Source organism: Triplophysa dalaica, chromosome 3 (genome assembly GCF_015846415.1).
Source record: "Triplophysa dalaica isolate WHDGS20190420 chromosome 3, ASM1584641v1, whole genome shotgun sequence".
Taxonomy (NCBI): Eukaryota; Metazoa; Chordata; class Actinopteri; order Cypriniformes; family Nemacheilidae; genus Triplophysa; species Triplophysa dalaica.
In genome coordinates, this window is record NC_079544.1 from 14044410 (window position 1) to 14056866 (window position 12457).

General features: G+C 36.4%; 1 protein-coding gene across 2 annotated transcripts; it reads left to right on the forward strand.

The window, feature by feature from the left end:
* Positions 1-2617: 2617 nt before the first annotated feature.
* On the forward strand, positions 2618-8696 carry LOC130417948 (dentin sialophosphoprotein-like). Of its 2 annotated transcripts, none has more exons than XM_056743826.1 (14): positions 2618-2749; positions 5488-5616; positions 6102-6248; positions 6338-6493; positions 6610-6734; positions 6812-6943; positions 7024-7167; positions 7252-7386; positions 7460-7591; positions 7661-7795; positions 7880-8005; positions 8089-8223; positions 8310-8420; positions 8505-8696. In XM_056743826.1, the coding sequence occupies exons 5-14, from the start codon at positions 6668-6670 to the stop codon at positions 8645-8647; spliced, it is 1260 nt and encodes a 419-aa protein (XP_056599804.1). In that variant the 5' UTR covers positions 2618-2749; positions 5488-5616; positions 6102-6248; positions 6338-6493; positions 6610-6667; the 3' UTR covers positions 8648-8696. The 2 variants fall into 2 exon arrangements, with proteins under 2 accessions (XP_056599804.1, XP_056599803.1); XM_056743825.1 differs by lacking the exon at positions 2618-2749 and adding an exon at positions 4980-5399.
* Positions 8697-12457: the final 3761 nt, after the last annotated feature.

Consider the following 12457-nt stretch of genomic DNA (forward strand, 5'->3'; position numbering starts at 1 on the left):
TCAATATTCAGTAATATTTACTCGCTACATGTTCAGTAACGCTTGCGTTACAACAAACTTTTTGCCCGCGAGACATTAACAAATCAAAAATCCCGCAAGTAAGTTATATTTCCTGTTCGTGAATAGACGAGTGTGGTGTCAATCATCTCCCTCCGGCTGACATGATTTCAGTCTCTATTGGCCCCGCCCGGGTGCGCTGTAAACCTAGCGCCATTGTTGCCAGTGTCGGGGTATTCCCGCAAAGTATGGAGCCGCAGGTTGCGGGTTTTACGGCTACTTTCATAATGTAGCCTACTGCGGCCGCCAAAATGTTTATTTATATTCTAAGGATAAATTTTAATAGATGATATTCTTAATATATTCATACCCGGATGAATACCTGGCAAGTCCAGGACCGACCCGATCTCAAAAGTGTGGGGAACGAGTCGGACAGGCAGGCTACAGTACAGGGAGGGACGCGGGAGCTCAGCTCAACCAAAGAGAAAAATATAGCGGTGGTATTAGACAATGCATCTGAATGATGTTTTTACCAATGTTTCGTCAAGTGCATGTCACGTTGCACAATGAAAGAAGTCACTCGTGAGTGTTCAACACTTGATTTTCCGGCTGCCAAATATCACGTTTGATCAGCGCTAAGCAGTCTTGAACAACTAAAACATTGACATGCGTGTACACATTATACATATGCAATACATTTAACGATGCTTATTTCTTAAGTAAGTTTTTCTATGTCTGACGAACATTAAACACGTTTCCATTTCCGTGCGTGGCCTTGAGCAAACATGGGATCTTTTTTAAAGGGACACCCGACCCCAAAATGAAAATTCTGTTATGGATTACTCACCCTCTAGTTGTTCCAAACCTGTTTAAATGTCTTTGTTCGGTTGAACACAAAAATATTTGGTAGAATGTTACGAACTGAAAATTCTTTGGCATCATTGACTACCATAGCTGAAAATATCATAATAGTAGTCAAATGACCCAGATTTTTTTGCTTTCCTAAATCCCCCAAAACATCTTTTAAATTCAACAGAACAAAAAATATATACAATACATTGCAAACCATTCAGATAAGCAAATACAGCAATAGAAACGTCTTTTGGCAGTTTTCAACTTTGATTTGACACCAGAAAATAATTGGGCTAGTTTTCATTCCCTTTGGACGGGTTTTCCTTTGAGGCGTCATTGTGCTGCTTTCAGGAAGCTAGCAAGATCCCTGTGACCAGCAGCAATGATACGTAAACTAACGTTTACATATTGACTAGCTAGAATTCTATATAATCTGGTTCACTAATGGGATGGTACTATTTTGGATTTAAATACCTTTAAAAAAAATATTTAAATGTGTTTAATCTTAGCATTTTTTGTAGTTTTTTACTACAGCCTAGTTAATAAAAAAAACCAGCAGTTTTAAAAAAAGGTTGATTGGCAAAATGTTTTTGGTATTTTGAAAATACAAAAATATATATATTTTTTTGAATGTTAAATTCTACTTCTTTAGTTATTTTGGTGAAAGTAATATTACAATTTTGAGACAGTAACATTGTAGATTGCTTTTAAATAACAGTAACAAGTAATCTGTAATGTATTACGGTTTGGAAGTAATTTGCACAACTCTGGTAATATCCAACCACCTATAAACTGTAATCCAGGAATGATGGTAGGTGTTCCATTTCCAACATATAATGAACGCGTTTGACCAATCACAGCAGACTACACCATCTGACCAATCAGATGACTCTAGGCTAACAGATAGGAGGGGATTAGATGGATGAATTGCGGAACAAATCATTTGAGAGACAGTCAAGAAGTAGGGTAAGAATGACTTCCTATATATTATTACGACATAAGTGTGTTTTTACACCTTTCGATGTACATCAACTTGTTGTTGGACATTCCATAAACCAAAGTAGGACCTTAAAAATTATATGTTGCTTCCTCATTAATAGAAACTGAAACATTGATTTGTGTTCATTTTTAATTTGTCCACATGAATTCATTAAATTCAATGTTAAAGAAACGTTAAATGCTACATATATATGGCCTTGTATGATTTGACTAAGACCGTCCAAATGTATACGCAAGGAAGGTTGGCGTACCTGTCAGCACAATATGCCGTTAACTAAACGTAACTAAACTTCCGCCTTTTCGCAAAGCAGTGTATCATAACATCCGTCCTGCAACAAACAAGGAGAAGAAGAAGAACTCCCATTTTGCGCTCGCGCTGGTATTTAACAACAGTGAAAAAAAACTGACAGAACACGTATTCAACTACTTATCCTAGCAGCTTCGCTAACACAAAAAGAAAACAAAACTCTTACCTTCATAATCGAACAGTTACTGTTCAACAAATAATATGTATCCTTTATCTAGCTTTGATCTTATCGCAATGAAAAATTTGTCTGAAAGATGTTGTACATCATCTAGCAGTATTTGTGGCAGCTGTGCAAGGCACTTGGTAAACTCCATTCTGAAGCACTAGTGGAAGTAAAGTTAAACTGCTTCGCAGCAGAACGGAAGATGCGTGACGTCATGTCAAAAGGGCCTATTGCTTTGGAACCATATGTTCCAAATATGGCAAGAGGCGTTATATTTCCGTCACACGCTTGCAGTATTCGACCAATCACTACGCACTGGTTTAATGGCCAATCATACCACACCTTGCTTTTTGGAACGATGAGTTTTGTAAAACATCTGCGTGCTTCAGAGAGGTGGAGCGAGGTGGAGATACAAACATGCAATGTTTTTGGTAAATACAGCGTTTTTTATCCTTAATTGTCTATACAAATTGCATTACATCTTTAAAAAAAAAAATTATATTTGTTTTAGCCGTGTCATTTGACCCCTTTATGTCAAATATTCACAGAAATGTGGTAATAGGAACAGACACAACCCTGAACAAAAAAAATATTTTTTATTATTTATTCATAAAACATCAAATAGACAATGTTGGAACTGAAAATGCCCTGAAAAATGTCAACGTAGGACTTTCAACATTCAAGGTCAATCAAAACACCTATTAAAACCAGGAAAGAAAACACCCAGTAAAGAAAAGTAACTGTTAACCATTGCTCCTGATTGCCTCCTTCAGCTGCTAATTCTCCTCTTTGAGTGTGTTGAATTTTATGTAAGATGCTAGTACACTTTGAAGTCACTGTAGATGGCTTTAGGGATCAGAGCATCTTATTCAACTGGAGAGATAGAGGATAAGATGATCATGAGAAAACATAATACCTATGCCAAAAAAGATGCACCTTACTACATGATTTATTAATCATTTACAGCATTTTCCAGGTAAAGTGCAACATTGATCATTTAATTTATCAAAGGTGAATAAATGTTAGACCAGTGGACTGTACTTTGACAAATTAACTAAAAGGGCCAGATTACCGTGACCCTGCATTTTACTTGACACTCTGGAGGCTCAGAGTCTGTTGTAGGCTCCATAGTGGAGGAACGTGTAAGTGTAAAGTATTGGAGTAATTGTAATTAGTCACTTTACTTAAACCTGTTACCTGGTGCAGCCCTTTTTAGCCTACACATGAAAATGCACTGTTGGAACTAAATGGTTGTAACTCATAAATGCTTTGGAGTACAGACCTACAGTTGGTAGGACACTTGGAAGATTATTCCTGGTAATTTTTTTAACAAATATTTTTTTATTTTATATTTATTGCTTATATTTATTCATAACAAACTATAAAAATATTATGGTTAGATTCAATTAAAAAAGCATTAAAAAATATATATGTTTCGGCCTAAAAATAAATACCACACTTTTTTAATGAAGTTTGTTACTGTTTTAGCTGCTGTACCACAATGATTCCAATAGGGGCACGTTTGCTTTTGATATGACCTTGGAAACCACAACAGACATTTAGAATCTTCTTTTTCAAGTTTTTTTAAGTCTTCACATGAAGAGACAATGAAAATTAGAGAAGACCGTGAACAACATAATAAAAACATGAAAAGTAAAAGTTATTGTAATACTGTAATGGACTCCTTACCTGTCTTCCCAAAAAGACCATCAGACAGCTGCAGCTCATACAGAACGCTGCTGCCAGGATTCTGACCAGAACCAAAAAATCTGAGCAAATCACTCCAATCCTCAAGTCCTTACACTGGTTACCAGTTACTTTTAGAATCAACTTTAAAGTATTATTAATTGTCTATAAATCACTTAATGGTCTAGGACCTAAATACATCTCAGATATGCTTATTGAATATAAACCAAACAGACTTCTCAGATCATCAGGATCAAGTCAGTTAGAGATAACAAGGGTTCCCTCAAAACAGGGGGAGTCATAAATAATCATTATCTGTTCAGTTTGAAACAAACACTTGGGGATAAAGTGTACACTTTTAATGTCCAATATACATTATTTTTCAGAATTATTAAATAGATAGAAAACAAATAAATAGAAAATAAAGCCTTGCATTTTTTATATGAACAAACACTTCAACAAAACACACTCAACCAGAACATATTTTTTAACATTTTAATAGATGTATAGTATATGCATACATAATCTCTGCGCTAACTGGCCTAAGAACGAAAATGAACCAGTCTTGGCAACATTAAACCAAACGCCTTAAACACTGTTGGTTATATCTTACATGTTTTTTTTCTAGGCAAAAACGACATGTAACCAAATTCAAGGTTATTTGGGCTAGAAGAGTGTTACTCATAGCCGGACTATATATGGTCTATGCTTAACTGAGACGTTGAAATGACAGCAAGCAATTTTGAGTCTAAAAGACGTCAATAGCCGTCCGAACATAGCCCACAGCTCCAATATACGTCTAACGAAATTGAACCAGTCTTGACTATACGTGGTTTGAATACATGATGGAATATCAAACATCATAATTTTTTTGATGCAAAAAATGACTTAACCAAATTCAAGATTATGGGCTAGATGTGGGTTAGTCGATGATGGTCTTTGCTTAACCGAGACGTTGAAATGACGGCTACTTCCGCTGCGCAGAACAATTCGCATTTAATAATTGTCATATGTGGATCGTCTGCGCAGTCGCATGAAATTGAAAACACGTGAATCTTACTTCAGTGATTACACTAAGTTTGTGATTGGCCATTGACGTTGCAATTTACCAAACGAGCAACGGGAGCTCATAAAGCAGCACATGAGCCTGTTTGTGCGATAGAAGCGCGTGTACTCGAGCACTCGCACACATAATGGCGCTTTTTAAAACACGGGGATATGGATTTATTATCCTGTTTGCGTTTACGTTCAGTACATTAATACACTGCAGAAGTTTGCTAGATTCGTCTGTGGCACAATCAACTAACGTTAGCGATGAAGTGGATAAAATGTTATCTGTTATATCCGATCACGAGGGATTTAATGAGCAGTTAGTTGATTTAGTTGACGTCTCCGGTATGTAATGCACTTCTGTGTCATTGTATGTTATGTGGATTCAAAAATGATTCAAATGTCGATACGAATCGTTTGAATTGTATTGCAGATCTGCAGAGGAGCGCTGTAAATGCAACTAGCGATGAAGGGGAAACAACTTCTGATATGTCAGGTCCGGACGGATTTTATGAGCAGTTAGCTGATTTTGACTACCCCATTGAAGACGACGCCGTCTCTGGTATGTAATGCACTTGTCCAAATACCGGTGAACCCGAAGTTGCGATTGTTTTTTACTTCCGTATTCTCAGGCATTTCCGAGAGAAGTTGGATGAGAAAAACAGTCTGTCTGGCTCGTCATTATTCGTGATTTGATGTATAAAACATCCGTTGCATTTTGAAATGGAGACGTGACTTACAATTAAAGAGAATTTTCACCCATAAATTAATTTCGTTTACACGCATTTGAGTTGTATGTGTATAAATGTATTTGTTGTGATGAACACCGAAGGATATTTGCAGTAAAACTTATAACCAAACAGATTTCGACACCCATTTACTCCCATTGTAGGAAAACTTTATATTTTTGTTCTGTTGAACAAAGAGGACATTTTGAAGATTGTAGGACCGAAAACAGTTAGGCTTTGTGTATATATATATATATATATATTTTTTTCACTTGGACCCAAAAAAGTCAGTTACAAATTGCTTGCATTGTATTTGCAGATCTGCAGAGGAGCAATGAAAATATAACTAGCGATGAAGGGGATACAACCTTATCTGATATGTCAAATCAAGAGGGATTTTATGAGAATTTAGATGATTTTGACTACCCCATTGATGATGATGATGATGACGACGCCGCCGTCTCTGGTATGTATTGCACTTGTGCATCATTGTAGTGAATATGGATTCAAAAAGGATTGAAATGTTTGTTACGAATCGCTTGCATTGTATTGCAGATCTGGAGTGGAGTGCTGTAAACACAACTAGTGATGAAGGGGATGAAACTTTATCTATGTCAGATCAAGAGGGGTTTAATGAGCAGTTGGTGCATTTTGACTACCCCATTGATGACGACGACGACAATGACGACAGCGAGGGTGATGCAGTCTCTGGTATGGATGCCTTTGTGCATCATTGTAGTGAATATGGATTCAAAAAGGCCTTTGTGCATCATTGTAGTGAATATGGATTTAAATGTCTGTCACAAATCGCTTGCATTGTATTGCAGATCTACAAAGGAGCGCTGTAACACAACTAGCGATGACGGTGTTGAAACTTTATCTGATATGTCAGATCAAGAGGGTTATGAGCAGTTAGTGGATTTTGACTACCCCATTGATGACGCAGTCTCTGGTATGAATGCACTTGTGCATCATTGTAGAGAATATGGATTCAAATGTTTGCAAGGAATAGCTTTCTTTGTATTGCAGATCTGGAGAGGAGCACTTTAAATACAACTAGCGCTGATGAGGATAAAACATTATCTGATATGTCAGATCAAGAGGGATTTTATGAGCAGATGGCTGATTTTGACTACCCCATTGACGACCATACCATCTCTGGTATGAATGCACATGTGTAGTGTATATTGATTCAAAAAGGATTTAAATGTCTGTTGTAATTCGCTTGCATTGTATTGCAGATCTGGAGAGGAGCACTTTAAATACAACTAGCGATGAAGGGAATAAAACATCATCTGATATGTCAGATCAAGAGGGATTTTATGAGCAGTTAGTGGATTTTGACTACCCCATTGACGACGATGACTACGACAACGCAGTCTCTGGTGTGAATGCACTTGTGCATCATTGTAGTGAATATGGGTTCAAAAAGGATTTAAATGTCAAAAATCGCTTTCTTTGTATTGCAGATCTGCAGAGGAGCGCTGTAAATACAACCAGTGATGACAGTGATAAAACATTATTTAGGTCCGATCAAGAGGGTTTTTATGAGCAGTTAGTGAATTTTGATGTCCCCAGTGGGGACGATGATGACGCGGTCTCTGGTATGAAATCACTTGTGCATCATTGTAGTGAATATGGATTTAAATGTCACAAATCGCTTTCATTGTTTTGCAGATCTGCAGAGAAGTGCTGTAAATACAACTAGTGATGAAGGGGAAATAACATCATCTGATATGTCAGATCAAGAGGGATTTTATGAGCAGACAATTGATTTTGACTACCCCAATGACGACCATGCTATCTCTGGTATGAAGGCACTTGTGCAGTGTATATGGATTTAAATGTCTGTCACAAATCGCTTGCATTGTATTGCAGATCTACAGAGCGTTGTTAATACAACTAGCGATGAAGGGGATATAACATCATCTGATATGTCAGATCAAGAGGAATTTTATGAGCAGTTAGAGAATTTTGACTACCCCATTGACGACTACGACGACGCAGTCTCTGGTATGAATGCACTTGTGCATCATTATAGTGAATATGGGTTCAAAAAGGATTTAAATGTCAAAAATCGCTTTCTTTGTATTGCAGATCTGCAGAGGAGCGCTGTAAATACAACCAGTGATGACGGTGATAAAACATTATTTAGGTCCGATCACGAGGGACTTTATGAGTTGGCTGATTTTGACTACCCCAGTGGGGACTACGCTGTCTTGGGTATGAATACACGCACTTTGGCATTGTAGTGTACTGTATATTGATTTAAATGTCGGTTACGAATCATTTTCATTGTATCGCAGATCTGCAGAAGAGTGCTGTGAAAACATTTAGCGATGAAGGGGATAAAACATTATCTTATATGTCAGATCAAGAGGGAATTTATGAGCAGACTGCTGATTTTGGCTACCCCATTGACAACAACGATGCCATCTCTGGTATGTAATGCACTTGTGCATCATTGTAGTGTATTTGGATTCAAAAAGGATTTAAATGTCGTTACAAAGCGTTTATTGCATTGCAGATCTGCAGAGGAGCGCTTTTAATAAAACTAGCAATGAAGAGGATAAAACATTATCTGATGAGCAGACAGCTGATTTTGGCTACCCCATTGACAACAACAATGTCGTCTCTGGTATGTAATGCACTTGTGCATCTTGTAGTGTATTTGGATTCAAAAGGTATTTAAATGTCGGTTACGAATCGTTTTGTGTTGCAGATCTACAGAGGAGCGCTGTGAATACAACTAGCGACGAAGGGGATAAAACGTTATCTGGCATGTCCGCTTCTACAACACTTACCCAAATGCCACATAATCCTTTCTATCCTTATATCTTTTCACCGCTCTCTGTTGATGTCTAAAGAGTGAAATGTAAGGAATTTAATTATGAATAAAAAAATGTTTTTCAGATTTTGTTTTTTTCAATTGAGCTTTAAACGTAAACCTGCTGATACCAATTGTCTTACACAATTTTAAACCAAACATTTACACTTTTTTTTTTTAACTGTTAAAGGGGGAAGTTTTGGTATGGGTAAAGTACCCAAGTTTTACCCACCCTCAAGGCATCCAAACTGAATATGGTTTTCTTTAAGAGTAATAGTCGGAATAATACCCCATACTTCCAAGGGCTAGAATGGGTGTTGACTTGAAGCTCCAAAAAGTGCATCCATCGATCAAAGAACTGCTCGACATTGTCTTGAAGGTCTTCTGAAGTGAATCAATGTGTTTAAGAGAAATATCCATATTGACATTGCTATTAACATTGTTTATCTTCCATCTCAAATGATTCAATATCTTTACATTCCTGCCAGATTAGACTATCATGGGCTATTGGATTTGAGAACCTTGCAAAAGATGATCCAGAAGTCCTACTACATAATTTATTGAATACTTTTAAACATTTTGCATGTCAAGTGAAACCTTGACCATTTATTTAGAGGTGGGTAATTGTTAGACCAGCAGACTGCACTTTTGACTAACAGAGCAGAAAGGGTCAAATTAATGTGACCCTGCATTATCACAAATGTAGGCCCCACAGTGGATGAACGGGAAGCTGCTTGTTTCAACCAGAGAACTTTATGATCAATTCGGCATTTGTTTAACTAAATGTAAAACAAAAACAAACTAAATATTTGACACGTACTACCACCATTTGGTTAGGTAAAATGAAAGCTAATTGAGCAAGTGTACCAGTCTATTTGTTTGAGCTTCCATACACTGACAATGCCGTGAAAAAGTGGTCAACATAAAATCGAAGTCTGGAGTTTCTGGATCCATAGATGTCTCTGCTGTTAAGACAATCATTAGCCGCCTTTCCACAGGGGGCCAGTTCGAGCCAGGGCTTTCATTGTGCTGGTCCGAGCCAGTGGCCTATGGGCTTCTTGGGCCATATTATTTTGCGTCTAGACTGTCAGGCTGGTAGCACAGCAGCCCTGCTCTATAACCCCGCCGGACCAGACATCACACTAACCCGCTTACTCAAGACAGGAGAGAAGCTGGATCACATGACAGATATTTTTTCTTGGTGAATGGTGAAAGACGAGACTGCAAAATAAGACGACGGAGGTCCAGCGGTGTTTATGCAAAAAGTTTATATAAGAGCGCGATCATGCAGCAACAATTGTGAGATACATCTAACATACAAAATACAATGTTGTATGGCAAGCCGAAATATCTTAAATTGTCCCCAGCGTTACTCGTCGTAATTGATGTTTTACTAGTAACAATTATGATTAGAGAACTCTCCGAATGAATTAGAGAGTCCTACAATTGCATTTTTACAAGTAAGAATTATAATTACATAGCTCCACAATTAAATTTTAAATAATAAAAAAAACTCGTATTCATTAAATACAAAAGGCTTTTCTACTTCCTGACCAAATCCCGATGCGGTGGAATATGTTTCAAATTAAAAGTCCCGTAGAGTCTTGGTTATGTATTTGCGTGACATTCATTTATTAATACATTTATCATTTATTTGCATCCCAATTACTGAAATTTTGAAATGAAGAAAAAGATGTTATCTAAGTATTTATTCAATAATTAAATGAATTATTAAAATTATATTTCTGTATACTCTTGAAGAAAACTCTTGATTATAAACAAAGCATGCTGCATAACATTTTGCAAAATACTATGGAGAGCATATTTATATATTGTATAAATATACTATAAGTACTTTTTAAATGTCAAATACTATTCATTAACAGAAGTCCAAGTGCTGAATTCTTATAACTTCTTTACAGCAATTTCAGGTTTAAAGATGTGGTGGAGCAAGTATCCTTATGCTATTTATGATTCCAAAAAATGTAAAGATGTACATTTTTACATTGTGTAAAGGAAAAAAGTGAATTACTCATCTGTCAGGCTGCAGTAAAAAGGGCCAGCATATTTGTAGAGTTTACAACATCCTGGTATGGAGTGGAAATAATAGGAGTCCTACACTTGGTGGTTCTCTGCCAGTTTCTTTCAGTACAAGTAAGTTCCAGTTATAGTGCAGTGGACTGTATGTTTTTAACCTGAAGAATCACTGACTTAATGTCACAACGGCTATTCTGCAGCATATAGCTTTTGCCATCAAATTGGGTAATATTAATTTAGCTCATTAAATTTAGTTTGGTTCCTCTGTGTCAGTTCAAAGTAAGTGTTACATAAAGGTAACAAAAACAAAGCAAGTAACGAATCATTCCTATATGCACAACATATTGTTTAAGCGCATTAGCTGACTCTCCATAGTATAATCCTGCCGTAATAAATTGCTAAGAGCTTGAGTATGTGTTGTTGTTTTATTTATTCATTAACTAAATATGGTATAATATGCGGTGGCATCTTGGCAGGATAATAAAAAAATGGAGAGACACAAAAGATGACTTTTGGGCGGATTCAAGATCGTACCTACATTTCTAAAAATTGTAAATAATAATTTCAGTAAAAAAACAGCTACTACAGGCACAACTGAAGATTTCACCATCTTCTAAAGGATAAGGACATAGAGACAGATTCAGAGCAAAAATAATGAAATAGGGAACACATGCTCAACTTTGTTTAAAATTACAGTTGCTTAATGACCTCCCAAAATAAAATAAAATTATAGTACAATGCTGCCAATATGTATCAACATGCCACAACCTACCCTGTTGAAAAAACAGCATATGCTGGTTAGGTATGTTTTGAAGCATGGTAACTGGTCATGTGCTGGTCATGAGCTTGGAGCTATCTGCTTTGGACCAGCTAAGGACCAGCACATGACTAGCTTAAAACAGCTCAAACCAGCAACCTTGCTTCAAAACATATACCTATCCAGCATATGCTGTTTTTTTCAACAGGGTAAGAGACAGATAATAATCAAGTTACCACTAATATTGTTATTTTTTGGATCTATTCCAATAAAATAAGAATCTGGTCACACAGAGCAAACATGTTATATGACAAGCAGGGTATATGCTGTATATTATATATTTTAATGTTAAATAATTATTTTTGCAGTCAAAATGTAGAATTGAGGAAAACCTCATTGTTTGGAACACCTGTTCAGATAATTATTGGTAGCTTGGGGAATTGTTTGGTGTGTGTATGGTGGTAACATATGGTTCTTACCATAGCCATAGCCATCGCCATCATTTGGTTTTGCATTATTTTTACTTGTAATATGTGAATTCTTCATTTAAAAAACACAGCATCAATGGATTTGATTGTATGGACGTTGTTTATTTTAAGCTATGTGTGAAGACCGTTACACATTTGCAACTAATAGAGTGCCTGTAGATTATTTCTGATAACAAGCAAAAGAAATCGAGAAGAACCATTACTTAATGAAATGAACATACAACAAATTCAACAAATTGTTTATTTAGTACAATTATTATACAATAAAATAATAATAACCTAAATTAAATAACATTTAAATAATATATTATTAGACACTAGTCAGACCAATAAACAAACACAGACTGGTAGTTAGCTGCAGTCCCGCGTGCGAGTCTGATGAAACGGTCTATACAGGAAATCAGTTAGAATTTCTGTACGGTGACCATACGTGCCATTTCTCCGGGACACGTACTGTCATAGATTTTGACTGCGTCCTCCACAGGTCGCATTTGTCTACCTCATACATCATAGAAGTTATCTCTTTTAAGTTAATAAACATTAAATGACATGTATTTCTTTTGAAG